This window comes from Stylophora pistillata, chromosome 4 (genome assembly GCF_964205215.1).
Source record: "Stylophora pistillata chromosome 4, jaStyPist1.2, whole genome shotgun sequence".
Classification (NCBI taxonomy): domain Eukaryota; kingdom Metazoa; phylum Cnidaria; class Anthozoa; order Scleractinia; family Pocilloporidae; genus Stylophora; species Stylophora pistillata.
In genome coordinates, this window is record NC_142522.1 from 1,692,501 (window position 1) to 1,720,340 (window position 27,840).

General features: G+C 37.3%; 5 protein-coding genes and 2 long non-coding RNA genes across 8 annotated transcripts; 5 read left to right on the forward strand and 2 right to left on the reverse strand.

Annotated features, from left to right (window-relative positions):
• The first annotated feature begins 18 nt into the window (after positions 1 to 18).
• Positions 19 to 3,792, forward strand: LOC111324823 (frataxin, mitochondrial). Its single transcript, XM_022928518.2, has 6 exons — positions 19 to 476; positions 563 to 618; positions 1,329 to 1,449; positions 1,909 to 1,936; positions 2,220 to 2,289; positions 2,996 to 3,792. Exons 1-6 carry the CDS (start codon positions 231 to 233, stop codon positions 3,153 to 3,155), a joined length of 681 nt encoding a protein of 226 aa, XP_022784253.1. The 5' UTR covers positions 19 to 230; the 3' UTR covers positions 3,156 to 3,792.
• Positions 2,363 to 4,973, reverse strand: LOC111324919 (nucleotide triphosphate diphosphatase NUDT15). 2 transcript variants are annotated; one of them, XM_022928619.2, is made up of 3 exons: positions 4,822 to 4,973; positions 4,313 to 4,509; positions 2,363 to 3,741 (listed from the first exon to the last, which is right to left on the reverse strand). In XM_022928619.2, exons 1-3 carry the CDS (start codon positions 4,971 to 4,973, stop codon positions 3,599 to 3,601), a joined length of 492 nt encoding a protein of 163 aa, XP_022784354.2. In that variant the 3' UTR covers positions 2,363 to 3,598. The 2 variants fall into 2 exon arrangements, with proteins under 2 accessions (XP_022784354.2, XP_088613553.1); XM_088757427.1 differs by lacking the exon at positions 4,822 to 4,973 and adding an exon at positions 4,599 to 4,726 and having other exon boundaries at positions 3,500 to 3,741.
• On the forward strand, positions 4,951 to 9,693 carry LOC111320621 (dynein axonemal assembly factor 4). The gene is made up of 9 exons (XM_022923273.2): positions 4,951 to 5,204; positions 5,313 to 5,597; positions 5,862 to 6,132; positions 6,340 to 6,467; positions 7,058 to 7,161; positions 7,432 to 7,512; positions 8,135 to 8,207; positions 8,293 to 8,398; positions 9,195 to 9,693. The coding sequence occupies exons 1-9, from the start codon at positions 5,082 to 5,084 to the stop codon at positions 9,293 to 9,295; spliced, it is 1,272 nt and encodes a 423-aa protein (XP_022779008.2). The 5' UTR covers positions 4,951 to 5,081; the 3' UTR covers positions 9,296 to 9,693.
• A 525-nt stretch (positions 9,694 to 10,218) lies between these two features.
• LOC111343830 (cyclin-dependent kinase 7) lies at positions 10,219 to 16,249 on the forward strand. Its single transcript, XM_088757426.1, has 12 exons — positions 10,219 to 10,327; positions 10,404 to 10,463; positions 11,641 to 11,674; positions 12,245 to 12,312; positions 12,598 to 12,666; positions 13,025 to 13,135; positions 13,322 to 13,440; positions 13,599 to 13,698; positions 13,830 to 13,916; positions 14,018 to 14,167; positions 14,890 to 15,037; positions 15,386 to 16,249. The coding sequence occupies exons 1-12, from the start codon at positions 10,274 to 10,276 to the stop codon at positions 15,415 to 15,417; spliced, it is 1,032 nt and encodes a 343-aa protein (XP_088613552.1). The 5' UTR covers positions 10,219 to 10,273; the 3' UTR covers positions 15,418 to 16,249.
• Positions 16,176 to 19,031, reverse strand: LOC148731994 (uncharacterized). Its single transcript, XR_016000160.1, has 4 exons — positions 18,762 to 19,031; positions 18,181 to 18,242; positions 17,073 to 17,475; positions 16,176 to 16,540 (listed from the first exon to the last, which is right to left on the reverse strand). It is a non-coding gene; the product is annotated as an uncharacterized LOC148731994 (long non-coding RNA).
• On the forward strand, positions 17,168 to 17,886 carry LOC148731995 (uncharacterized). Its single transcript, XR_016000159.1, has 2 exons — positions 17,168 to 17,236; positions 17,369 to 17,886. It is a non-coding gene; the product is annotated as an uncharacterized LOC148731995 (long non-coding RNA).
• Positions 19,032 to 19,157: 126 nt separating the features above from the next.
• Positions 19,158 to 27,454, forward strand: LOC111334136 (lamin-B1). Its single transcript, XM_022939859.2, has 10 exons — positions 19,158 to 19,615; positions 20,585 to 20,867; positions 21,656 to 21,835; positions 22,750 to 22,875; positions 23,048 to 23,268; positions 23,785 to 23,971; positions 24,287 to 24,394; positions 24,895 to 25,014; positions 26,104 to 26,196; positions 26,670 to 27,454. Exons 1-10 carry the CDS (start codon positions 19,263 to 19,265, stop codon positions 26,700 to 26,702), a joined length of 1,704 nt encoding a protein of 567 aa, XP_022795594.2. The 5' UTR covers positions 19,158 to 19,262; the 3' UTR covers positions 26,703 to 27,454.
• The last annotated feature ends 386 nt before the right edge of the window (positions 27,455 to 27,840 follow it).

The following is a 27,840-nucleotide window of genomic DNA, read 5'->3' on the forward strand; positions in this document are numbered from 1 at the left end:
CTGAATGGTGTCAAAAAGGGATACAATTAAAAAAATCCGCCATTTCATGTGCAGCAGCGAGATCCCGGTATGCCATATGAGAGAGAAAAAAAGAAAGAAAAGTACAAATTCGTAAGATTTCAACATCATTTTTCATCTGATACAGCATGAAACAGAGTCAAGTTTGGTCCAAATGCAGCGAAGAGGCCACTTACGTTTCACTTTGACTTTCATACCCTCTCACTTTCAAAATGGCCGCGGGAACTCTTAGCCCAGGCCCTCTCTCCCAATTCCTTAGAACGCCTAGCGAATATCGACATTTCGATGGCAAAGGAACTCTTTCCACCATGATCGCATTTCGACGTATTTGTTTCGAATTCCTTAAGAACTTTGGCGTAAGGTCTGTGACATTTTGTTCGGTTCCCTTCAGTAGAAGCAGCTTAATTCTGTCCGCAAGTAGAAGATCACAGGGCAGGGTTCTTTCGAAAAGACTACAGGTTAAACCCCCGGCATCTTTTTTATTACTTTGTTTTTATATATATTGTCGTCCTTTCAAATTTTACTCAACTTTGTACAATTTTAGCTTGGCCGAAGAAGGATTCCGTTGGAAAGAGTGGAAGGAGCGTTCAGTACCGAAAGGTATGTTTCCCAGTTCATTTATTTATAGGTAGCCCAAGAGGGCGGGATTTTAGGGTCTGAAGGTTATCAACGGGAATACCTAATTTAGTAAGATTGAATTTGAAGCGTAAGTGTGTGCGGTAAATAAAAGCGATAAATATAACTTGTTAAGTTTCCTTACCTTTATTCTGTAGCCATCTGGTCACTTCTGGTCATTTTAATGAACATGCAGCTTTAATTATCCTGTTTATTTTTTCTATTTTTTTTTTATAATTTTTCTATTTTTTACAGTACACGTTCAAAACGCTTTAAATTCAATCTTAATATGTTAGATGTTCCCTTTAATGACCTGTTGACCCCAGGTAAAAAAAAATAGAAAAGATTATAATAAAAGCGATAAATATAGCGTGTTAAGTTTCCTTACCTTTATTCTGTAGCCGTCTGGTCACTTCTGGTCATTTTAATGCACATGCAGCTTTAATTATCCTGTTTATTTTTTCTATTTTTTAAAATAATTTTTCTATTTTTTACAGCACACGTTCAAAATGCTTTAAATTCAATATTAATATGTTACATGTTCCCTTTAATGACCTGTACACCCCAAAATCACACACAGTTCACCTGGGCTGCCTGTGGTTAATTCCAATGTAAAATCTTGGAAAATAGTGGCTTACTCTCACAATGTAAACTCTTTGTCAATGATATCTGGAATTGCATTTCAATTTTTTCAGCTCCTTGGATGAGTTGTCTTACCACAGTATCGCAGATGAGACACTGGATGGTATAGCTGAGTTATTTGACGACCTTGGCGAAAGCCCCTCAAGTCCTGCTGACTTTGATGTCCAGTTGAGTGTGAGTGTCAGTGTCAATTTGATTATGGCATGGGAAGAGACTGTTAAATCTTCTTGTATGAGACTGTTATAGATTAATGTTCATTTAAAGCACAGTCTAAGGTTTAGACAGTGACCTTGCACTCACATTTCTTAATGAAGCCTCTCTCCTTTAAAGAAAGAGTAAGTAGAACGAACCATATCCTTGGGATATTTCCTACTTTAAATTCCATCCACTAATTGAGGTAGTGTTGATATATTTGAGGTATTCAAAATGCAAAAATATATTTAAAAAGTAAAAAAAAAAATGTCCTGGGTACTAGGTCATCATCATCATCATCATCATCTTATTTACCCTAAGACTATTTATTGCTTAGGATCAAAGATCATCCATAACCTACAATTTTTTGTGAGAATGTTTTAGCCATAAGCAAATATAAGGGAAAATACTTCCATGGTACTAACTTTTTTTTTTTTTCAGGATGGAGTCCTTACAGTCAACTTGGGAGGTAAGGTTCTCATTTTTTTATCACACAAAATAAAAACAACTTTTATCCTTAATTAACCATTACACATGTTCTTAGAAAACTTCATACTTCATAAAATCCAAGTATTTCCTCTGCCTTCTCTTTGAAGTGAGGTTTTCTCAAGCAATACAGCTACTGGTAACCCTAAATTATCCTAGAAGTATCTGCATGAGTACTAGCTAGAGACACTAAAAGTTAACTGAATTACATAATAAATTTAACTGTTTGCTTAAAAAAAATATTTGCTGTATTTGTGCTCTTTCAGCTGGACGTGGTACCTATGTGATTAACAAACAAAGCCCTAACAAACAAATATGGTTGTCATCTCCAACAAGGTAAACAACAAACATTTATTTCACATCTATCTTTTCACTCTCATACATACATACATACATACATACATACATACATACATACATACATAGTTTATTTGATAACGCAGGTTACAGAAAACGCAAGACTGAAGTCCCGATGTGGACCTGCCTATCTACTATTTAAAAACTAAGGTGTATACATGTGAATAAATAGAAAGTCAACAGAAATTAAACAATAAGTAATAATAATAGTACAAATATAAATAGATAGGACTATGAACTACAATTTAAGAATATAGTTAAGAACTAGGTAAAATAATTGTCAAAGTTTTAAAAATTTAGGTATGATTTGATTAAGATGAGATTAATAAAGAAATTCCTCATTCCTATTTCTTATCATGGAAGATTCCTTATTATAACTTATAGAATTAATTAAGTCCTTACTAGATCTAAGTCTTTTTTTAAAACATTCTAAGCTAGAAGACTTTTTGATCGAGTCAGGAAGTGAATTCCATGCAATGGCAGCTCTATGCCTAAAAGTCAGCCTGCCAATTTCTGATTTAGGACTTGGAAATTTAATATTCATGGATTTCCTTTAATATTTCATGGATTTCTCCTCATACTAACGTACTTTTCTCGGGTTTTTTCATCCTATATTTATTTTTCAACTTTCACAGGAGGATTACTCAGAATTATTAATATTTTTTCTTTTCTGTTAAAATTTCAGCGGTCCTAAGAGATATGATTTCCAAAATGGTTCGTGGATATATACACATGATGGTGTTTGTCTTCACGATCTTTTATCATCAGAGATTTCTGTTGCACTTGGACGTGAAGTGGACTTTACTTCACTAACATATGGTGGAGTGGATGGAAAGCTTAGCTGATAAAGAAAAAAAACCACCGATGAAAGGCTAGGCATTCATTTTCCCAAGTCAGCTCACAGTGATTGTACCTGAAAATGCCATTACAGTTTAGAAATCATCTTTATTTATGGCAACGTCAAAAATTTCTTATCATCCTAGGCCTGATATTTAAAATCAGTACAGACTGTTGAAAACTGTGATAAGGAGTAGTATAGTTTTTAAACTCAATTAATTTCTTAAAAGAGGAGAGAGAGTAAAAGGCTCTATTGGTAGTGTGGGTAATCAGATTATATGCCACAAAAATATCAGCAGATAAAATGCTTATGAGCAAATTGAATTTGCCTTCCTCAAAAAAGTAATAGAACCATTTTTACTAGCACTTGTTCTTAATTTTGAAAAGTCACCTAATATTAACTAAAACACAATGTTTATTGTCTCTTGTGTCATGGACACTGTGCATGGTTCTAATTAGGACAAATGCCAAACAGTGCAGATTTGATGTGACCATGCATTCCATCATTAAATGGTTGGTAGCCCTGTAGTTTTGCCATTCTGAGAGGTTCAAAGAGTGGAGTAGGGAATGTGTCCCAGTCATACCAACCCCAACCTGAAAGAAAAAAACAGGCAACTAAATAATAAACAACTGAAATCACTTCTACTGACTCTTACTTTGTTTATTGCACTGTAAAAATCTGGAGTGACTTGTCACTTATGCAATAATAAAAATAAAGAGTATTAAAAACAGGAAATGTAGAGGGCCACTGGTGGATTGAATAGACCATTTTACAGTTGTGTACTTGGTTCCCAAGCCTTTGATTTGAAGTGAGGTTGAAGGTGACCTTGGTGTGTTGGAGACTAGTATCTAGTTAGTATGATAACAAAGTGATTTACCATTGAAAAGTAGCAACATCTGTATCTTAATGAGGTCACCATTAGCCTCACTCCTGTTTAAAGGCTCAGCAATCAAGCATGGAACTGGACCATTTGCTGGGTTCAAGTTTTGGTTGGGTCACTACATCATGTTACACTCAGACAGAATGACATTCAGTTTAGCCAAAAAAAAAGACAGTACTCCAAGCTTTTTGCTATATAAACTGACAAAAGCTATGGCAGGGTTTGCTTTCTGGCAGCATTTGCTTTCTGGCAGAGAAGTGGATGTTTTCTTTTTTTCTCCTTACCTTCACATTTATCTGGTTCCAAGTTCTCTGGCTCTTTTGCGTGGCTGTCATCGATTTCTCCTTTCATGAAAATTGTTATGTAATGATAATCTTCTTCAGAAACAACTGCATTTACTACAGTTCCAAATGAAACATTCTTTATCTTAAGTCCGGTCTCCTCCAAGGTTTCTCTCACTGCACATTCAGCCCATTCTTCACTGTTAATAAAATCAGAAAACTTGCATTGATATGATCACTTCTAACCCACAGCAGATAGCTGGCTTAGTACAAATTAAACAACACCTACATTAGCCAGTGGTTACTGCCTTGGGGTTCTCTTTGCTGCCAAAATTTAACAATACACCTTCCCCCCCCCCCTCCCATCTCTCGGAGCAACTACAGAATACAGGGCCATTGAGGTCCACCTTGTCGGCATGCTTTGAAGAACGAGGCAGAAAACAAAAGGATGCATTGTGATTCAATGAGATGTAAATAAGTGGCCCTGTATTCTGTAGTTTTGATTTTCTCACCCAAATTCCAAATGTCCACCAGGCAATCCATACTTCCCACTCCCAGATGACCCTTTTCTCTGTCCGACTATGACACAGTTAGGGTGATCAGGGGAGATTATAAACACACCAACACCGACACCGACTTTGCGTCGAGCACTCGTGTCCGCCATCTTTGAAATTGCATGAGATCTGGGAACTACTTAGAAACGTGCCTGGAAGAAATTGTACTTGAGACACAAAGATGGACGATTCTCTTGCGATGACTTGGAAGAAGTAACATGCCGATTCAGGTGAAGGACTACATTTGGGAGGAAACCGATGAAACGGTTTTGATTACTGTTCCGTTGAAAGGAGTGCCGTCAAATCGAGTGGATATTTTTTCAATAGACGATTATATCAAGGTTAGTTTTGAATGTGTTCACACTGTCGGTCGCGATAGATTGAAATGGAAAGAGTTTCCTATGTCGCATGTTATTGATGAAAAAATCCTAACAGAGTATCACCTATAGGTTAGCTATCCTCCGTATATCTTTGAAGTCTGCCTATTCAGTGAGGTCGAAGATACCAAGAGTAAGGCAACATTTGGTAGTGGAGTTATCAAGTTTCAATTGGTAAAGAAGAACTCATCAAAATGGAACCAGTTACACGCACCAGAATCGGAGGACAAAGAGTTCATGATAAGAAAACGGGAGGAAGCTGTTGGCAAGGCGCACGAGAAAGCTGAAAAAGAGAAGGAACGGAAAGCAGCTGAGAAACGGAAACAAGAAAAATTGGCCCTTCAAGAACAGATGAAGGTTTGGCGTATTAAAATTCTGTTGAGATGGCGATCATGCATATTGATACCCCTATTTTTATTTTAATTTCATGATCGCTAATTGAACGGATTTTAGAGCAGTTTGCCTGAAATCATGTGCTTGATCTCAAAATTAAATTAATGCCCAATGCAAGTCCAATTTGAAATCACAAGTATGATTTCAGTCTAATGTTACTCAAAACAAAATTCTATTACATCCTTATTTACAAAATACATTAATTTCTTGTTTGTGTTTAAATGTTAGCTGGAACAGGAAGAAAGAGCCAGAATCGATGCTATTAAGGAGGAAGAACGTAAAAAAGCAACAGAGGCCATTGAGAGATGGAAAGAAAATCAGAAATTGCAGTCTACAAGTATAGAAGAAGAAAAAGATAGTTTGAAGGATAATGTGATTCGATCTAAAGACACTTTCATGTCTGAAACAAATGCTGACTTGACTGTGGGCAAAAATCATGAGCTGATTCCAAAACCAGCAGCAAAGAAACAGGCTCCTCCCAACAAACAAAGGACAAATGGTTTGAAATCCAGTTTTTTTGCTTTTGCCTATTACAAAATTTAGGTGACTGGCAGAAAATGTTAGCTTTATAAACCTTCTCATAATCTCTTTGTTTCCTTTTCTTTGAGATCTGTTGTTTACAAACCATGCATGTTTTTATTTGAATGAAACTCTTTAGTTACGTTGCTGTAGTTTGTTTTTCTGACAATATAGTCACCATCTTTAGATGAAAAGAGAGAGTTCCTTGAAAAGTCAGTTCCAGAACCAAGGGCTTCTGGCTCCATTTCAGTGTCATTCACTCCTCGTGTTTTCAAAACAGCTGCAAGAGAATCTAAAGCACCAGAGGAAGAAGAGGTAACTCTTTCTTTTTCTCACTCTTATCTGTAAGTCCAGGCCTTTTTCTCATTTTCTTATTGCTTCTACAGTAACTTCAGTTTGCATATAATAATCCTGTAGTTTTGTTCAGGGCTACACACAGTGTACTGGCTCTGAAACTGAAAAACAGATCATCAACCCCCCCGCCACTCCTACCACAAATAAGGCATGGCCTTGCATTAGTTTAGTATCTGAAATTTTTTCATAGTTTAGGGCTTCAGATAAAAAGTAATGAAATACTTTCCTTTTAATAACCCTTTCACTGCCAAGATCTTCTTAGGAATTCTCCTTACTGTCTGCCATACAATTCTTATCATGTAAGTTTGGAGAATTTGCTTTTGGATCAACTAAAAAAACCCTTTTTGACAGGTTTCTTTATTCTCAACACTTTTCTGCTTGATATTTTATTGATGTTGTAAGGAGAAATTCAATCTTGGTCACTCTTGGGAGTCAAAGGATTAAAGAGGTGACCCTTCACTAAAGGATAACACATTTGACACCGTTAGAGGTTGTAAGAGAGCGATATTTTTTATTTAGAAGTTAAACATAAAGATCTCTTTTTTTCATAGTGGCTAAAAAAGATGGCAAGTGCAAGCCGCAAAACAGATACTGCCAACACTGATGCTGTTGATATGGAAGAAATGAACCCAGTGTGGCTTAAAGACAAAGGAATGTGAGTTTGCTCCCTTTACGCTCTAACTTCAGTATAAAAATTCTCTATACTGTTCTAAGCAAAATCACTGAAGCCTGGGTAATTGACTGAATTTGGGAACATTTTGTAGCTTCTGGTAACTATGCCTCCTTTTTTAATTGCACTCATTAAGTTGTATTTTATTGCGCTTAAAAAGTACTTTTACTCCAGACTTCTTAAGAATTCCGTTCAGTGAATCAAAATTATTCTGCGCTTTCTCTTAGTTTGATGTTGTTGACGTTTCTTTTGCAGTGGATTTTACAAGGCTGGTAACTATGTTGCGGCTATCAATGCATTCACAGCAGCCATTGTACTTGATGACTCAATACCATCGTATCCTTTGACTGACGAAAAGAAGCTTGCTGTCATACCCTTTCTCTCTCTCTCTCTGTCTCAAACTGTTTGTTACCTTTCTTTCCGCAGTTCAAAAGAGGACCCAAAAAAAAGTTTTCAGAATATTTCCCCGCCTTATATTCGATAGCAATAAGTTGTAAGAAAAAAATTTTGCAAGAGAGATTGAAAACGCTTTCTGGAAGAAACACTTACTAAAAAGACGATGACCTCACTATTTTCGTATAGTACGTACAGATAAAATTACCGTGGTCTTAAAAAAACGTTTGAAAATAAGATCAAAGCAAGTTAAGCAAAATTTTAGGATCGTAACAAAGAGGCACCGTATTTTTATTATGTTAGAAAACGTAGGACACAAGGGCGAGAAGGGGAACAGTGGCCAAGGGGAAAACCCGCGATTCGCCTTTTTTTGTCTTTTTTATCACGTCTTGTTAGTCAGTTATTGAATTGTTCGTTACGCAAATGAAAACGGGTTTTAGTGAAAATAAATATAATCACAAGTGTTTTTGAAACGTAGATGCGGCAATTCAGTTGAATACACGACAAATTTGAGTTGTGGCAAATACTCGGTTAAAAATGAGATTCTTTCCTTGACTTTGTAAAGATTATATTCTAATCGTGCAGCTTGTCATCTTCAATTAAAACAGTACAAAGAGTGCATTCAAGACTGTACAAGTGTAAGACTCGTCAAATTTTTATTTTCTTAGTACAAAGTAAGTTTTCTTTCATTTGAGTTCACTTCTGTTTACGTTCGTTTCACAGTCCCTAGAACTCCTTGATCCTCCAGTTCCGGCCAACTGTGCTTCCAGATGTAAAGCGCATGTCCGAAGAGGGACCGCGTACATGCAAATACAAGAATATGTGCTGGGTGAGTGAACGGGTTTTCATCGCGATGTTTTAGGTCATGTTTACAACCTCGGAAATTTTCGTTAACTTTTAGAAATGTGACCATAATTTTCACTTTAATGATTAAACAAGAAAGGGCTCTTTTATAGGCCGGTGTATGGGAATACTGGCATCATCATTTTAGTGTATTATACACGCCTCTTTGTAGCGACAGCCTTTTCAAGAAATGAAGAAAATTTGTTTCTAATCAACTGAGTTGATTATGTAAATAAGCCACCGTAAGGAGTTTCAAAGCCGACGTTTCGAGAGTTAGCCCCTCGTTAGGTTTAAAACTCTTTACGGTGACAATTTACATTATCAACACAGTTGAGAAAACCAAATTGTGTTGTTACACTCCCCCACCGACGTGTGCAGCGCCACAGTTTCTTTAGAAACTTACCCCCTTTATTCTTTTGACTGAGAAATCGTTTGGTTAAAACGAGAGGTCATGAAAATTTGGAGCATGTCTGTGATATACACCATTTCTAGACTGCCATTTAGCAGATAATTCGGCCACAGAATAAGGTATTCTGTGTACAGCTGCCCTTTAAGGAAAAAAAAATTCCGACTTAACAGACCCTAAGAGAGCACGAGTTTTCGCAGTAGCAGCTCTGAAATCTCTGTTTAATGGGTTATCAGATCTTTTTTCACCAAACACGAGACAGCGTCTGAACAAAATTAGAAGAACTTTGCTGTAGAAAGAGACTTTCAAAAATGGTCCCAAACATGAGTATCGACCTCGTTTTCATTTTATTTTTTATTATTATTTTCTTCTTCAGCTCTTCAAGACTATGAATTAGCACTCAAACTAGACCCCAAAAACGTGGACCTTAAGAACGACTCAGAGAGAATAAGAAAGGTCATTCAAGGCTCCACATAGCTTTGGAATCACTTATGTCATCGAATAAGGATAAAAAAAGATGTTCTTTCTGAGAGAGCTCATTCTTATTGCCTGAGGTGTGGACCACGTGTGCGATTTGAGGAGCGATTAAACCCAAGAATGGATGTGCACTTTAAATTACTTTCGCGGGATTAAACTGCTGGGTGACCTACCTGAAACATATGCAAAGTTGGAAAAATCAATGGAAACACAACTTGAAAGCTTATCTGCAACCGCCAATGTTTTGGAAAAGATGGCAATTCAGCCGACTGATCGCTTCTCTTTCACTTTATCGTGAGATCAAGACCCGAAAGATGAAAGAGATACGAAATATGTGATGCTTTTTACTATTCAGGTGTTCTTAAGAACGACTCAATAAATCCGCGGTTAAACACAAAGTTTTACTTTATTCTGACTAAGGACAAAACCTCCTTGGCAAATACTCGATCTTCACAAGGCAGAATCTCGAACGAAGTAAAAGAACTTGACATTTGATCCCTGTCACTCATTTTAAAAATACCATAAATGTAACGCAACGTCACGTTCTCCTGAACAGGTGTATTTTACTCCCCTCAGTTGAATGCCCACAAAAAAGAAAACTGCTCGTTCAAACTCTGAAATTTGCAACAGTCTTTTTACTTGTAATAAAGCGGCGAGACGTGAAAATAAACTTTTACTTAATCTAAAGAAACTCTTCCAGTCGCAAAATAATTCACACGGGCTACAGTTATCTCAGGAATAGCTTGCCCTACAACTTTATGATTATTTTCACCCAAGTGCGTCCAATTTCTGAGCCTTTGCTGCTCAAGGTGAGCTTGGAAATATAGCGCTCCACATCCCCAATTTTGAGTGTTGACCCATGAGACATTCGCCAAAACAGTTGTGGTTACTTTCCATGTTGTGGCGACTGCATAATTACATGAAGTAGTTATCCAGATCTTAGTATCCAGTCCCAAACGAAGGAAAAGTGAAAACAAAATGGAGGGACGCTCAAAACGATACAAGAAGATTGATTTCTTGGGAGAAGGACAGGTACAGAGCGAAAAAAAATCGTGCGATTAGTTAAATAATGACATTTCTTTTAACCTTGTCTTGAATTATGGTTTAGTTCGCCACAGTATACAAGGCTGAAGATCAGGAAACTCATGCGATCGTGGCAGTCAAGAAGGTACCTCCGCCGCCTGGTTAGCTCAATTGGGAGAGCGCCGGACTGCTGTGCGGGAGGTCGAGAGTTCAATACCGGCCGGACCAACGCTCAGGGTCTTAAAATTAATTGAGAAGAATATGCTTCCTTTCTTTAACATCTAGAAATGGTTAGATATTCTAGTCTTCCCGAATAGGGACGAATAAATGGAGGTCCCGTCTCCTGCAGGGTTGGGGTAGGAGACATTAATTTCCCATGCACGAGATTACTGTGTGATGGATGTCCTCCCTGGGGTGGGTTGGGTGGGTAGGTGAAATCGCTACGGACTAAACACGGCTGCCAGAGGCGCCTGTCTGATTTCAACCTTAAAATTGTAACTAAACACGTATGTTGTCTAGAGAAATAGAGACCTTTACCTTTTACCTTGACCTTTACCTACTACTACCTATACTGTTTGTAACTACGTGTGATCAGAGAGACATCAACAACTAGAGAAATCTGAGTTATGGTTCCACTTTTATCAGTTGATTTATTACAAAAAATATTCATAGATGGGATATCATACATAGCTATTATTGTACGGTGTTTGAAGGAGAGAGCTGAAGAATTTTTTTCAGAATGTTGGTGAATGAATTGATTTGAACCTTAAGTTGATATTGACCAAGAAAGAAGCCAGAATTTTTTTGGCTTCTTTTCTACTTTTTAGTTTTAGTTTTGTTTAGCTTCGCCAATCGGCAGGGACACCGCAACAGCTTGCGCCGATTACTGTGGGCCCAATAAGCCCACCCATCCCACCCCAGGGGAGGACATCCATCACACAGTAATCTTGTGTGTGGGAAATTAACGTTTCCTACCCAACCCTGCAGGAGATGGGACCTCCATTCATTCATCCCTATCCGAGAAGACTAGAATATCTAACCATTTCTTGATGTTATAGAAAGGCAGCAAATTCTTCTCAATTATTTTAAGACCCCGAGTGTTGGTCCGGCCGGGGCTCAAACCCTCGGCCTCCCGCACAACAGTCCAGCACTCTATCCATTGAGCTAACTGGGAGGCGGTTAGCTATTTCTTTCATTGTAGCTCACCTGCTAGGATTAATTATTTACTTTTAGGACTTCTACTATTGTATGGCTCGTCCGAAAATTTTGGGTCACTCGTTTAATTTTTAACACTCTGCATGATATTTTTATGATTCTTCCAGATAAAACTTGGTCAGAGGAGTGAGGCAAAGGATGGTAAGTCATTAGTAGCTTTCTAGTAGATCAAAGATCAGAGTTTCAAACTAAAAGGCCCTCAATATTTCTTTTTTACCCATGGTCTTTGAAAATTTGTATACAGCAAACCTGAGTTCCACTACCGCGCACTAATTATTACAGAAAAAGCTTTAGCTACAATGGCGCCACATTATGGAACAGTTTACCACGCGATATAAGGAACACAGAGTCTCTGGGGTCATTTAAACGTAAGATCAATGACATTTTTAAAGTCTAACGCACGGCATTCACGGAAAACAGCTTTAGTGTTATAGTATGTAGTTTTAATTTTAAATATCTTAGCGTATGTGATATGTATTTTTATAGGCTGATGAATTGATCGTGTCTAAATAAAGATTACAATACAATACAAAAAAGTCAACCTCAAAAGGAATTCTCCTGTGGCACCTTAGACACCTCCCTCCCCTCCCTCATGCCACCGCCCTTTTCTTGTTATGTTCCATGTGAAAAGAGGTTGACAATTGGTTGCTAAGAGAAAACTTATACTTGTGTGCAAGTGTGTAAGATAATCAAATCTTGTCTGCTTTGCAGGAATCAACAGAACTGCATTGCGTGAAATCAAGCTTTTGCAAGAGCTGAGGCATCCAAACATTATTGGGGTGAAAGAGTTTTAAACTATTTCCACTCAGCTATTTAGATATATTAAATGCTATATATTAAATACTCTCTCAGCCGTTTTTGTGCACAACATAAAATTTTGACAGTGCTGTTTTCAAGTAGTTCTGTTTTGTTCAGTGCTTTATGTTGTCCATCAAGATACAGACTTGTGATCAATGATGACTTGCAGTCTTTTTAGTCCAGCAGTTTCTTCCTCGCCCATGTTCTGTGTAGGGTCTGTTGTTAACATCAAACAGTATTTTAATCTCCTTGTTGTATCTTCACAGCTTCTTGACGTATTTGGTCACAAGTCCAACATCAGTCTTGTATTTGACTTCATGGAAACAGATCTTGAGGTAATGCAGTATCAACCCTTTCTCTCCCAAGATCTCAAGAGTAATTCTCCCTACTGTTTGCTGCGCAATTTTTATGATGTTAGTTCAGAGAATTTTGTGTTGGATCAACTGATAATCCCTGAATTGATATGTTTCTTTATTCTCTTTACTTGTCTGCTTGATACTGTATTGATATTGTAAGGAGAAATTCCGTCTTGATCGCTCATTGGAGTTTAAGAGTTAAAGCGATAACATATCAGCTTTCCTTTATTTTTTTCCTAATTTGTAGTTTTGGTAACGATATCATAGCAAATGAAAAAAAAAGTCACAATTAATTTTTAACTTAAAATGCTTTAATTAATTACTATAATTGTTACAGGTTATAATAAAAGATACAAGTATTGTGCTTAGCCCTGCAAACATTAAGAGTTACATCATAATGACATTGCAAGGTTTGGAATACCTTCACATGAACTGGATCCTTCATAGGGTAAGTAAAGAAAGGAATAGTTTATTTTAATGAAAAATGAACTGCATGAACTAGCAACAGCCTAAAAGTGTTTGGCAATTCATCATTTTCTGAGTAGACAGCTGAGTACAGCTGACCCCTTTCATATTTTTGCCTCAACTTTACGACTACTTCTTAATCATTTTAATTTGTGTTGTTTACCCTCAGGATATGAAACCAAATAATTTGTTGATTGATGATAAAGGAGTTTTGAAGATTGGTGATTTTGGACTTGCGAGATCTTTTGGAAGTCCTACAAAGGTGTATACTCATCAAGTGGTGACAAGGTTAAATTTGTTGAATCATTTTTGTTTCATAAATGTTTTGCTTAAGATCTCAAAAATCCAACAATACAACTATTTTTGCAATCTTGACTTTTGATGTAGAACTCCACAAAGGGATTGCAGTGGCTTTGCTGATTCATTCTTTTCATATTTTGCTACAGATGGTACCGTCCTCCTGAGCTTTTGTTTGGAGCAAGAATCTATGGTACAGGTGTTGATATGTGGGCTGTTGGTTGCATTTTAGCAGAGCTTCTGCTACGGGTGAGTGAATTTTTGTAGAGGACAACAAATTTTTATTTATCAATTTGAAAAGGCAAGCTATAAAGTGTAGAATGATTTCCTTCTGTTTTGCTCATGGAAATTCTAACAAATTTTTTCTTTCTCTCTCATAGGTTCCCTTTTTACCAGGTAGTTCTGATTTAGATCAACTTACCAAAATATTTGAAACTCTTGGTACTCCATCAGAAGATTCCTGGCCAGTGAGTAACACTCAGATCCATTTAAGTGGCAAGGTGTTGACCCAATGCCATCTAAATTTTTTTTGAATGTTGAATAATCTCTTATTTCATATCTACCCAAGGGTGTCACATCTTTGCCAGACTATGTGGAGTTTAAGAAATTCCCAGGGATTCCTTTAAAAGACATATTTTCTGCTGCTGGTGATGACCTTTTGGACATGCTTGACAGACTTCTGGATTGTAATCCTGCTGGCAGAGTAAATGCAACTCAAGTAAAGTATACAAGAAACTTTTTAAATCCACTCTGTAAGAAACTAAACTGAGAACATTGATTTGGCTGGTATTGACCTGTACACAATGATGAATGATCAAACTGCAAACAACTTGGTTGAGATTAAGGTCCTTTTGCTATCGTGTTTTTGATTATACACCACTCTGACTAATGCCTCAGTCACCAGGAAGGAAGGGTGACGTAAATGATCAGGGGCAGGTCTAGGGGGAGGGTGCAGGGGGTGCACACCCCCCCCCTCTTGAGATGACCAGGGGCCTTCTAATACAAGTGGTATCCTGCTATTACAATTTGTTTACGTCAGGTCACCAGTCAGTTACACCATTCTTTAGTGGTGCACCCCCTCCTCAAAAAAATCCTGGATCCCACCCTGATGATGGCCATGAGGAGGGGGGGAGGGCGGTTGGTGAACTGGTATCTCAAGATGTAGCTGGCAAGGCCTGAGTGTAAAGGAATTGCCCCTTTTTTTCTTCCTCTGGTATGAAAAAGTAGTCAAATTATAATTTTAAGACATCTTGCATGCTTTTAAGAACCATAAGAAAGTGGTGATAATTAGCCATCCTGTTCAGAATTCCTGCCCACTCTTGAGTTCACATCAGAAGAAGCAAGACCCTGATGGACTCAGCTAGATGACCACTTAGCCTGTGGATAAACTTTGACCTCAAACTTCTTAAAAAGAATCATCGATACCATTTATGTTTTCAGGCTCTGAAGATGCCATACTGTTCTAACAAACCTGTCCCCACCCCTGGCCACCTACTGCCACGCCCTAAAATATCAGCACTTGGGGCGAGTAAAAAAGAGGAGGAGAATTCATTGAAAAGAAAAATGCTTGATTCAATGGCTGATTCAGGTGATATTGATGAAAATTTTAGCTAACTAGTTTATGTTATATGATATTCTCCAAGGTGTTCTTGGATTATTTCACCTTAGACCAGACAAGTGAAGGCTGGTTTCTCCCTGATTGCCGAGATTTTCATATTATTTGATTTTAAGCTTCTTTTGTTTACTTAACGAAAAATGAGAAATTCCTATAAAACCTTTTGTTGATCCAGGACTTTGACCAATTTGAAACGAGCTGCAAAATTGTGCCTGTAAAAAGATGCCATAGTCTTCTAACCATCTCGGAAAAGTACTCTAAGTAATTAACTAGCAGTCTTTTATAAACTGACCCCGTTATTTTTTCTCTTCTATTTTTCAGGTTCTATCAGAGCAAAGAAGCTGGTATTTTAGTGCAATTTTTTCCTAAGTTGTACGAACCACGCTCCAGCAAGACAAACTCTCGCTTAAGGATTTTTTCTTTGTGTGTTATTCGACACAAATCGGACATCAACCATGCTATGACCATCGGGCAGGGGTTCTTTCAGTTCAGGATGGCTTTCAAAAGAGCAAGTTGCGGTAGAGCAAGTTGAACGACAATCATAGCGAGCGTGTAGTAATGTCCTATAAACCGAAGTTTTGGAGGTAAAAAGTTGACAGTTGCGAGAGCCAAGCGGAACTGTCGTTAACTACCTAATTCACGAACAAGTGCCATTGTTGCGAACAAATGCCATTGGAACAAACGAACAAATGCCATTGGAAAGTGCCATTGTTCCTTTGCTGTGGTAGTGCCAGTCTCTCGCCAGCGCGTATTTGAAGTGAGAAACAACAGGGAAGGGGTCAGCCCAAAATTGATGAGAGTGGCATTACGTTCACCCGAAAAGTGGTCATCTGTTTAGAAAAGGGGTGCATATTATCGCGAAAGCTTAACAGAGAGATGAAGCTCTCGTATTGTTTTTGAAACTGAGAAGTGCCCGCTGTATGTTGATGCAAGGAGTGGTACTCATAACTGTACATTCCGTAGATGAATAAACTCGTAGACGTTTTATAAAGAAAAAGAAAAACATCCTAGTCGCTGAAGGGAGTAATTATCTCAGTTTTTTACATTGTAAAGATCATCAATTTGTGAAGATCGAAAATGGTGGTCACTGCAAATCAAGGTTTCCATAGACGCAGTTTATAAAATTGTTATTCAAAGAAAGTAATAACATCACTTGCCAATAAACCTTGTGTTTCCTGTCATAAACACTTGTCATATCTTCCTATCCCAAACCTATTCCTCGTTTGGAATATTTTGCAGTGGCAAGTTCTTACTCGACAATTCCAATCCCGTCCCCAGAAAAAGTCGCCGGTTTTACTACAGTATTTGAATACGGGTGAACTACGACCAGGCCTTTTTCTTCTCTTTCGTGGTGGGAGATTGAGGGAAGGAAGTGAGGAAATCCGTGCAGCACTCTGCTGAGCTATGCGGAAACTGGGGCGAGAATGGAATTCTTAATTCAGCGAGAACAACGAACTGTGAGTAAGGTAACATCGTCTGGAAAGCAAATGCAATTGATACAGTTTGGTCGTCACTATTCTGGGAATGAGTGGCAAGTAGGACAGCTTTTCTCTCACGACGTATAACTTGAATGGAATGCTAAGTAGAAATCGATTAGGATCTCGCTCAAAAATACTTCTATGATTGATTTCGGGAGGGAAACATGGATTCAATTTTACTTGAAAGATTACTCTTGAGTGGTCCCGCCTTAAGTGTCGGTTTCGTACCGGGAGAAGACTATAGAATCAGGCCGTTGAGACTCAGTTAAGGGCGAGCACGACCGCTTAATAGAGGTGACCGCTAAATATAGATGAAAATTGCAGTATCTAACGGGAAAAAATTCCGGACTTTGACAACCGACCACTTAATAGAGAGTAACCGCTTAACACACTGCTGCCAAATACAGGTTCGACTGTAGGTGGACCAACCTCACCCTCAAAACGATTGAGTACTAATAGGAAAGTCCTTAAGTAAAAAATAATTCGAGAAAGCTATAAAAAATGAATTACGTTATTTTGTTTTTACTTACCACCGTGACTGTCGCTCAGTTCGACCTGCATCATGTTCCATTCGCTCGAGCAACTGACGTGTACATCTACGTCGCACCATTTATGAAGTGAATTAATGAAGCAATTAAATTTCAAGAAAGAGCTTCCGAAACATGAAGCGATGCAGGTGTGACAAGTACTTTAGGTGAGTGACTGGTTGGAGACAGCAAATCAGAGGAAAGGTGACGAGGAAAATTTTTTAGTACTGTTCCCTTGGTTTTTTAGAGCACTAAATACCCTCTGCACAGTTGTTTCCTTCTCGTGCGTTTCCCTTTAGTGTACTGTCTGACATGGCTTCAGTTGTAAAATCGCCGTCTTCGCACTCAACTCAAACTTCTTCGACCAGAGATCTACTGACGCGCACTACAAGGAAGATGTCTCTTGCTAAAGAAAAAGACGATTTGAGAAGTTTAAATGACCGTTTTGCGGCTTACATAGAAAAAGTTAGGAATCTGGAAGAGGAAAACAAAAAGCTTAAAAATAAGGCATGGTGAGTAATCAGATTAGGGTAACAGAGAGAGGGTAGACTACTTACTTCTTTAAAGCTCGGGTTTTTTTCTTCGCTTTTTGAAATTTTAGCTCCCAAACTCAAACATTTTATGGTACGTAGCAGTCGTTTCGGTCTCATCTTAGCGAAGTAGAAGAAGTATGAAAAAGTGTAAAAATAGCAGGAGTCGAACGAGAACAAACAATAACATAAGAATTAACAACAACAATGATGATGATAATAATAATGGGATTTATCAGTGGACATTCTAAGAGGTGGTTCTCCTTGGCCGCTGTTTCCAGGTCGAATTGGTATTTAGAATGTTGGCTTTTGGGGTGAGAGGCTAGGGGGAAGACAGAAGACAGAGTTTCATTGTTGTGCTTTTTCTGATCGTATAAATCACACGATTTTTACAGAGTGGAGAGTCATTCGAATGAATTTTTTACTTCTTCGAGAATGCCATGAACTAGAACAAAAGTCGTGGACAAGGCTTTTTCTTTTCCATGCTAATTCGCCTGCAGTTTTTTTTTTTTTTTAGTCAATGTTTCCAATATGCTCAATATGACTCGTTTTGGCAAAAACTCAGTAAAGTATATACGTACTTGGCGGCTATTACTTGGAACAATATCTCTGATTCTTTGAGGTCCATAAGCACCTTGTCAACCTTTAAAAAAGCGGTCCGACAGTTAAGATTTTAGCTAATTCTCCATATTATCTTTTTAGTAATTATCTAGTCAGTAATTAAATTTTATTTTTTTAGTAATTTAAATTTAATTCACGGTAATTGAACATTATCTATTTAGTAATTAAGCATTTTATTGCAAAAATAGCTATGTCATGTTATTTCAGGATCTACTCTGTCATAAGTTTTTAAGGTTTGTTTTCTCGGCTTATTAGCATACTTACCTTGCTAGGGGTCTAACCAACCCCATCAACCCGAGATTAAATAAAGTTTCATTCATTCATTCATTCATTCATTCATTCATTCATTCATTCATTCATTCATTCATTCATTCATTCATTCATTCATTCCCATTCCCATACCGAATTAACCGATGGGCTTGACCTTATCGTCGCCTGGGTAACCTGTGCGTCATCTAAATGTTCTCTTCGGCAAAAATTTCCATGACTCTGAAGACGCTTTCGGGGAAGGAGAATTCAAAATGAATTAGAGAATACTTACATTTTGCTGAAGTGATGTTTTTCTGAAAGTGCGAAAAGTGAAATGATTGTTCGTAGATGAAGTTGCCCTCGTGTTAGCGTGCGACCAGGGGAGTTCGAGTCGAAAATGAAAAAGATTATTTATCAATTTAATTCAAGTTACCATCTGATGTCATAGATATCTGTATGTAAGTGAAATTATTTAATGCTGCTTTATGTTCTCTGATAAGTATTTTAGCAACACTACCTCAGTGCATTCTACGAGCGAGATCGAAATCAAACCACGGAATGTACTATTTCCATATACCGTGACCACTATTACAAGAGTCACGCCTCAATTTCAACCAATCGTTTAGTTGCTTTGAAAGAATAGTTCAAAGAACGCACTGTCTTATTGGTCAAATCTAGTCACATGTCAGTAGTGAACCGCCAAAACTTGAGCAGAATTTAGTGCGGTTCTATAAGTCCTAACTTCTAAACGAACTTTGTTTTGCACTACTTCGAGTTTAGTTTACTTTCCAAAATGGCTGCAACAGCAACATCACCTCGCACTCCGGCGTCTTCAGGAAGGCTCGAGGCAGCCTCCCCGACGAAGATGACCCGACTTCAAGAGAAAGAAGAACTTCAACACTTGAACGATCGCCTCGCCGTTTACATAGACAGAGTCAAATTCTTGGAGGAGACGAACAGCAAGTTGACAGCAGAAATTTCTATGATGACGAGCACTAAACAGTCTGAGGTTGACAGCGTGAGGAACTCACTAGAAGCAGAGCTGAGAGATGTGAGGAGGCTATTGGACGAGATCGCAAAGGACAAGGCACGCGAGCAGATCGAGAACAAGAAGAACGCTGCACTGGCAGATGAATTCAAGAAGAAGTAAGTTAATCTTATATTCTTAAACCCCTTGGGAATGCTATCTGTTATTAATAGCAATTATTTTCCTTCAAAAATAACCGAGTTTTCGCTGGTAGTGATCTAGATCAATGGTTTTCCCGGGTCGCATCTGGCGTATGAATTGATTACAATCGCGCTCTCGAACGTCACAGCCTGCACGTGGAAGCTAATGAAATGAGCTTGATCGCACCCTTCATCTAATATGGTTGGTTCGGTCATGTACTTCACTTGCACTGTTAAATAACCGAGACTGAGGTCAAACCGAAACTAGAGTCGATGTTCATTTCTTTACCCCCATGATGTAGATTTAATTAATTGATTAGAGAGAACGAACTCTATTCATTCGAACGTTTGCACTAATATTTTCGTGATTATTCTGGAGAGACATCTAAGATACTTTCTAGACTGCATTGTGTAATGGGTGTTTCCCAGGGTAGCGTCGCTTGAAAAGTTATTGTTATCAATGTAAACCACGTAGATCAGTTACTGAGCGGTTATTTTGAGATGAGAGCATTTTGTTATATATATCATACTTGAGACAGCAGTAAGGTTGACTGGTCACGAGTAAGGTACTTAAATATTTTGATGTTCATCGAAGCCTAAACTTGTTTTACTTAACTGTATGAAACAAAATCTTTGTTCAGTATGTTAATTTTCTCATTGTCTGGCCTTATGTTGATTTGAACTTCTGTAAGGCTCTGATGCACTCCAGTTCCTGCTAAATGTTAGCAAACTTGAGAGTATTTGCTAAACAGAAGGGGTGGCATATTCCTGTAAGGATTGTGCAAATTTCTTGAAAGTATTCAAAATCTTCAAGAAATTGCAATGACATGGGCTTTTTTTGAAAGCACATGAAGGGTTTGTGTTTATTAATAGCAGACAGATGTTTGTAGCTGTCTTTTGTGTTCAGTGTTACACTGTCCACTGACTTTTTGTTGGTCATATTCAAAGGTTTGAGAAAGAAGCTGCAGCTCACAAGAAGAGTGAAGATGCCTTAAAAGCAGCTCAGAGAAAGTTGTCTGACCGAGAAGCACAACTAGCAACAGTAAATCAAGAGGCCAAGAATTTGGAAGGGGTTATTCTGGAGCTAAGGAAAGAGTGCCAAGAACTAAAGGATGCTTTGGAATCGGCTAAATATGCCCTTGAGCAGGAGACTTTATCAAGAGTAGACCTTGAGAACAAACTCCAGTCTAAGGAAGAAGAACTTAATTTCAAGAAAGAGATGTACAATAAGGTAAAAGTTTCTGAAGACTTTTTTAAAAATTTTTGTTCAAAATTAGAAATCCCTTCTCAGTTACTTATAATCAAGGAAATTATTTTTAACTGCCATGTAATTAAACCTTGCAACCTTTAAGCATGTAGTTTCCAAGAGAGAAATTGAGAGTAAAGTAAATGATCACCAACTAAATAGGTTCTGTTAAACACATTTGCCTTGTCAATACCATAGGAAGTGGTTTCTAGCAGTCTGAAGAATATGCCTACAGGTATTTGGATATAAAGGTTATTAATGAATGGCTTTTTTGACTTTGAGTCAGACTTGTCATTGCATATCAAATCCAAATAAACATTCTGCATTGGGAATGGGAAGTAAGTTTAAGAAGCAAAAAAATCATAGATTTTTGTCTGAATAAAAACTCTCTAATCTAAACTTTTGAAATAAAATTTTAACTGAGACAATGATAAAAAAAAATTGACAAAATCATAACTACATTCTCCTGATGAAATTTTGACTTACACTCCTGTGCTTATCAGTTTGTCTCTGATATCAGATGATAAATCCAGTATTTGAAGAATTTAAATAAGTAATTTAAGTACAGGGAAACTTGAATTAGTTCTATTGCAAAAGTTTAATCATGTTTTTCAACTTTGTTGGTCATTGTTGTAAGTGTTTGCTAGTACCAAAACTTGTAGTGATAGAAAAAGGTTGAGGGCAGCATTATTATGTTAAGATATCATAAAAATTGTACTTTTTCTCTAAAAATAAAATAGAATTAACTAGGAATCATTTCTTTGTTTCCTCAGGAAATAATTGAGATCCGTTCTCAGTTACAAAGTGTGGAGTCGCAGCACATCAAAATAGAAGCTGAAGCAAAGAACAGATATGAAGGAATCTTGTCTGAAAAGCTTCATGAACTGAGGGAAATGTTCGATAGTGAGGCCAGGCAATATAGAGATGAAACTGATGGTCTTTATGGTGCTAAGGTAGAGATCTGTATTGATGAAAGTTAAGCCCTTTTGTCTAAGATAGAAAGCAAAAAGGAAGTTAAATTCAACCACAGTTGTTGGTAAATTAAAAATGCCCAGTTCAAATTGTTCACTGCACCATAAAAACATTGTTTCTTTACTTGGGTACAATGTCAATGGTGTGTTTGCTTAACGCAGTAAAGATACCAAGTTTTTTTAACCCTGTCACTCCAATGAATGAGCAGAAAAGAAAAATACAATATCGGGGATTAATAGTTGATCCATTACCAAATTCTCCAAAGGAACATCATAAGAAATGTATGACAGGCAGAGAGGAGAATCACTAAATGAGATCTTGGAGCGAAAGTGTTGAACTAGAAACTTCCAAATATTTTCATGGTATCTATTTATGTAGTCAGAGCTGATACTGAGAGCCTTCAGTCCACCTTAATTACCAGCCAATCTGCCATCTTTAGCTGGCTTTTTCCACCCTGTTTTCTGTACATCCTTACTAAAACTGGTACAATTGTTCAAAACACCATCACAGAAAATTTGCGCAGCAGCCATTTCCTAGTTTTGAGTGGAAGTGGATGCATCATTTGTCAGTAAAACTGATAGTTTGAACATCTGGAACTTTTTGCCAAATAGTTCCCACCCTCATTTTTAATCTGGTGAAACAACATGGTATCCATTATAACCTGACTACTTAATTTTTCTGATCTGCCATCTACTTTCAAGCTTATTTACAGTCCTGTTAATAAGTGACAATATATCATCTGTTTGCTGTCAGCCAGACCCAGTGCTTCATTTAGTGCTAAGCAGGTTGAGTAGTTTGTGTACACAAGTTTGTAACTGAATAAATAAGGTTTGTGTTGTACTGAAAATGGAATCTTCTCATGATTTATACAATAAGTACTTTTATTTTGTTTTAGTATGATGAACTCCAGAGGATGAATGCTAAGGAAGTGGAAGAGTTGACACTGATCAGAGAAGAAAAAAGAAATTTGTCAATCACTATTGAAAATATCAAGTCAGAATTAAACCAGTTGCAGTCCAAGGTATATACATGTTGAACATTTATAATGGCTATTTTATTAATTGTCTATTTATAGATTTACTCAGGCTAATGGTGTGTCTCAGAACTGGTGTTTTTGAAAGATGAATTAGACTCTATTGGCAAGGAAGTTGCACTCTAGAATTAACAGTTGCTAACGTTTTTAAAACCTACAGAATTCAAGCTTGTTACAAAGAATCGAAGACCTAGAAAGTTTGCGCGCTAGTGACCAAAAGATAGCTGATGAGGCAATAGCAAACAGAGATGCACAACTCAAAGAACTTCGCAAGAGAATCGATACTCAACTCAGAGAATATGAGGATCTTATGGGAGTGAAGACTGCTCTTGACCTGGAGATTTTAACTTACAGAAAGATGTTAGAAGGAGAGGAGTCAAGGTGGAGTAACAACATGTGTTAGTTCTAAAATAGTGATAAATGTATCATGCTTACACTGGCTCGCAATAAAGTTTGCTTCTTGGATTGTGGCCAGAGATTACTTTAGTACATTGTGATGAACACTTTTTAGGTGATGCATGCACAATTGTTCCCATCAAAACATAACTTCAAAGTGAGAAAGTTTGATTAAACTCCTTTCTTTCCTAAGTATCAGTTCCTACCACAATATAACAAGTAAACAAATTGAAATAAAATCTAGTTATGAACATTTGTTTTCCATGTTCTTCTTCAATGTCCTGTACTGGCCATTTTTAAAACATTGAGCTTGGTAGCCTTGTTGTGAAGGGATTGCAAAAAAAACTGGGAACAAAACCAGATTTCTCTTTGAGTCGGCTCAGTTCTAATCCATTGCTTCCTAAGCCACCACCCTGGGTTGTTTCTAAGTGTCAGTAGCTGATTAAATAGAATAGCAAGAGACTAAAATGTAATTTTTTAACAGTAATAGTTATCTTTCAGGTTGAATATAACTCCTCCTGCTTCCCCAGTCTTTGGAGCTTCTGCTAAAACTGGCAGACGTGCTGCAAAACGAATCCGTACAGAGGAAGAGACCATAGGAACTAGGTATTCAAACCAAGGCTATATTCAGATAAAAGAGGCAAGTGCAGATGGTACCTTTGTCAAGCTGTTCAACAGTGGAGCCAATGTGAGTCTTTCAACTGATTCTTGATAAAGCTGATGAGTTTTTGTGGATGGTTTTTGTTTTTGCACTGAATATTGGAAATGTTAATTTTTTTTAAACTTAGTTTAGGAGTTCACCTTGAATGTAAAATTTTAGTGAGAGAAAGTCATTGGCCTTTGGTTGTTTGATTCTTCCTTTCTTTCTCCCATTCTTGCATTTTATTTGTGGATTCCTTACATTTGTTTTGGGTTATCAAAGGGCAGATTACTAGGTCTTTGGATGAGTTTTTGTATAATTGTGATCATTGTTATTTACATGCTACATCTTTTCTCTTCCTAGGATATGCCCCTTGGTGGCTGGAGTGTGGAAAGATCAGTTGATGGGGAACCACCTGTAATTTACAAGTTCACACCAAAATATGTCTTGAAAAGTGGATCTTATGTTACAGTAAGTGATTTTCTAACCACCAAGATCTGTGGATGCTAACACATTTTAATGGGAAAAGTATACCCATGCCATATTTCTTACAGAAAATAGATTTAATTTACCAGTAGTTGATGTTCTTATTTAAAAGGTTAAAAAGATCTAAATTGAATTTTTTATTTATTTTTGTTTTTCCTTTTGGATTCAATCGTAATACATCTTGTCTATCTGTCCTGATAAACCAACCATTATAAAATTTAGATGATTTAAGGTGGAAGATGAGTGAAAGGTGAATGGTGCATGGATTCAAATATTAAGAACTCATCTACAGGCATACATGCAGCTACGTGTATCCTCAGTTGGAATTTGGTGGAGGAGGGGAAAACCGAAAAAGTGCAGGGGGAAAATGGGTAATTTTCACTTGGGCCACATTGTCAGGGGGCTTCTCACTGCAATGTGCCATTCATGCTCTCATTGAAACATGGTGATATAATTTTAACCAAGGAATAACTTGTGTATTTTAGATTTGGGCATCGCAAGGTGGTGGCCAGCATAAACCACCTTCAGAACTGCTATTTAGACAGAAAGCCAGCTGGGGTGTTGGTAAAGAAACAAAAACAGTGTTGAAAGATGCAGACAGCCAGGTTTGTCTCTGTGTTTGTCAGTTTGCTGATGAGGATGTAGAAGAGGAAATTTTTGAACTTCAGTTGCTTTCCAGTCAAGTTGGAATTTCTTTTAGATATTTGGACTGCCCTCATTTTCAGTATAATAGAGCCAATTGATTACATAAAAATAAGAACTTAATAATGACAGCTCATTTATGTGTATGTTAGCCAGTGTTACTGAGTTTATACTTCATGCAGTATATATAGAGATATTTTAATGACTTTAGGCACTTTGCTTTAACCAGCTGGTCAGCTAAACCAGTTAAATCAATTGTGAACTAGCAAATTTTGCAAGAGTTCTCTACAATATTTGTTGTCTTTTTTTTGTTTGTTTTGTTTTTTTGTAAGGAAGGCACCATTAGAATAGTGGGTAAACTTTTGGCTGATCAGGTCCAACAATTATGATTAACAAAATATTTTTTTCTGAAAATTGACCAGTTAGTTCCATAAACAAGGTTTTATCTTTGTAAATTTATTGTAAATATATCTTAGTCTTCAATTGTGTATGGTTCACTGGTACAAAAACAGGAAGAAAATTAAAGCTAAGGAAAATTTTCTCACCCGGAGTCTTTCCTCTTGGAGCAAGGTAAAAGTACTCTTGCCATTTCTGAAGTTGTCAGGCTCTGAGGCGTGATAACATTGGTACAGAAGTTGGTCTGGCATGGCGAGGGGAGAGTGGTGTACTCCTCAAAGGTCGATAAGCACTTATAACAAAGGACTACAAGGAAGAATGGTTATCCTGAGTCAGACATAATTTGTCCCCCCCTGGTCTAGATGGGCTTGCCAGGTTGTTGCACCCTATTATCCTTCTTTGACACTTCTCACAATACAGTGCAATACAGAGGTATTAGAATTTGAGGCTTTGATTGATGAGTCCTATTTCACCATAGCCCTGCTTTTTCATTCGTTGGGTGGACTTTGACCCCTGAATCTTCATACTGCAAAACTTGTTTGGGTACAGTTGATGTATACTCTACATTTTCTTTAAATTTTTTTGTTTTGATCAAAAATATATATATTTTGATGGACCCCAGTTCTGTGATTGATAACTCCATCTTTCTATTGTAGGAAGCAGCTTCGGCAATAAGTGAAGAAGTCAGCATCATCAGGACTGATGAAATTGATAGTCGGCAACCACCCATGGTGTCAGGACGACGTGAGGTGAGTTGAATGTTGCTCTAGTTTCAGGTTAGACTACAATTGGTCCCTCCTTTTAGTGGAGTCCATTGCACCAATACAAAAAAAAATAACAGCAAAGATATGGAGGTTAGTTGGTCAGCGTGTGCCCTAACCCCAGAGTTTCATGCAACACCAGACTGAACTAACACTGAGGGTCTTATGTCTTATGGTCTGACCTTGTTTCTGAATATTTCCTAAATGGGGGGGGACACCTTTCAAAAATAATTAATTGCTTAAAATACGTGGGAAATAAATCTGAGTCCTGGGAAAGTCCTTGAAATTTGTTTCTGAAAAAGGGTACAAACCCTGAAAAGGGCCTGGCCAGATTCCCCTACAAACTGTTTTAAAGCACACAAGTATTTGAGTGTGGATAATGCACTATATAAATACACTTATCATTATTAACATCATTGTCAGTATGACTTATGGATTTCTTTTTTCTGTTTCCTCTTTAGGGTGAAACTAGCAAAGGCTGTGTTATTCAGTAATAGTCTGTTTTTTCAGTCCTAACAACTGATTTTGAGCTTTTTAGTCAGTCCTTCAGTTAGAATAAACATAATAAAAATTAGGTTTATATCTTTGCTGTGTAAAAAACAACTGGCAGAAGTACTTTTTTTATTTGTAAAACCCAAACTGTAAATCAATTTATTTGTACTCCAAATTTTTTACCCAAATTTTGAATACTCCAATTTAATGTTTACATTCTTTTGTCACTCTATATAAGGTAAATTAAGTTTCTGTTATATTTATTTTGGAAGAAATCTTCAGCATACAAGGGCTTCTAAAACTTGCATCATAGCAGCAGCCTAATAATTTTGTTCATTCAACTTAATTTTTAGAACAATGATGTTTGATTTTGAGTGGGGGTTAATAAGAGTGTGGTTTTGATGGATTCCAGTGATTCATTGTATGGGCATATTTCTCAAAAAAAAAAAAGGCTGAAACGATCTGCTCAGAGTTATATCTTATAAGACAAGGTTAACAGGTTAAGTACTGGAAGACAATGTGTGCATGGAATTGTCTCAAAGTTACTAAATGCAAAACTGGAAAATAATTTTCCCCCACATTTTCAGTGGTCTTCTCTTCCAAAATGTAATGTATGTTTTGTACTTATCTGGATTGCTAGTAAAACTTAAGAGTTGTTTTTTTTTAAGATGTATTCTGTGAGGTTACATTTTGTATGCAGTAGGTCAACCATGCAGATTTGTCTGCACCATGAATAAAGTGACAACCTGTCATATTTTTGTGTTGATCATTTTCCAATGGGAGAATCCTTACAATTCCCAAACTGGATGTGATGCAGGACAAAAACATATTGGGTGTGCAAGTGCTTTTAAACCGATGTAAAAGTTTAATTGCCACAAGCAGTAATGAATTACCTCACTGTAACCCCTCAGAGAGATCTCCATCTTGCTTCCAAAAGTCCCCTCTGCCCTCATTCCTCCCCCCCACTCCCCCCAAAATACGCCAAATTTTTTTCTGACCCTTCTCAATTCCTGATTTTAAAAAATAAACAAAAAAGTGAAACGTGGCGAGAGCGGGTTTCAAAAAGTCGACCGAGAACTTTTCGTCTCGGAGCCGGCGAAAATTTACAAGCTCCAACGGAAATAAAGACTCGAAAGTTGC

Bases quoted from the DNA above. Each gene is read 5' to 3' on its own strand.
- LOC111320621 (XM_022923273.2), top strand. From the start codon at position 5,082: ATGCCGATTCAGGTGAAGGACTACATTTGGGAGGAAACCGATGAAACG. The intron at 6,133-6,339 runs GTTTGAAATCCA...CACCATCTTTAG, and splicing joins CAACAAACAAAGGACAAATG to ATGAAAAGAGAGAGTTCCTT. The intron at 8,208-8,292 runs GTAAGACTCGTC...TTCGTTTCACAG, and splicing joins GCATTCAAGACTGTACAAGT to TCCCTAGAACTCCTTGATCC.
- LOC111343830 (XM_088757426.1), top strand. From the start codon at position 10,274: ATGGAGGGACGCTCAAAACGATACAAGAAGATTGATTTCTTGGGAGAA. The intron at 10,328-10,403 runs GTACAGAGCGAA...ATTATGGTTTAG, and splicing joins ATTTCTTGGGAGAAGGACAG to TTCGCCACAGTATACAAGGC. The intron at 13,699-13,829 runs GTGAGTGAATTT...TCTCTCTCATAG, and splicing joins TAGCAGAGCTTCTGCTACGG to GTTCCCTTTTTACCAGGTAG.
- LOC111334136 (XM_022939859.2), top strand. From the start codon at position 19,263: ATGGCTGCAACAGCAACATCACCTCGCACTCCGGCGTCTTCAGGAAGG. The intron at 23,972-24,286 runs GTGAGTCTTTCA...TTCTCTTCCTAG, and splicing joins TGTTCAACAGTGGAGCCAAT to GATATGCCCCTTGGTGGCTG. The intron at 26,197-26,669 runs GTGAGTTGAATG...TTTCCTCTTTAG, and splicing joins TGGTGTCAGGACGACGTGAG to GGTGAAACTAGCAAAGGCTG.
- LOC111324823 (XM_022928518.2), top strand. From the start codon at position 231: ATGGCCGCGGGAACTCTTAGCCCAGGCCCTCTCTCCCAATTCCTTAGA. The intron at 619-1,328 runs GTATGTTTCCCA...CAATTTTTTCAG, and splicing joins GGAGCGTTCAGTACCGAAAG to CTCCTTGGATGAGTTGTCTT. The intron at 1,937-2,219 runs GTAAGGTTCTCA...GTGCTCTTTCAG, and splicing joins CCTTACAGTCAACTTGGGAG to CTGGACGTGGTACCTATGTG.
- LOC111324919 (XM_022928619.2), bottom strand. From the start codon at position 4,973: ATGGCGGACACGAGTGCTCGACGCAAAGTCGGTGTCGGTGTTGGTGTG. The intron at 4,510-4,821 runs GTGAGAAAATCA...TTTTATTAACAG, and splicing joins GGTGGACATTTGGAATTTGG to TGAAGAATGGGCTGAATGTG. The intron at 3,742-4,312 runs GTAAGGAGAAAA...TTTTTCTTTCAG, and splicing joins GGAACCAGATAAATGTGAAG to GTTGGGGTTGGTATGACTGG.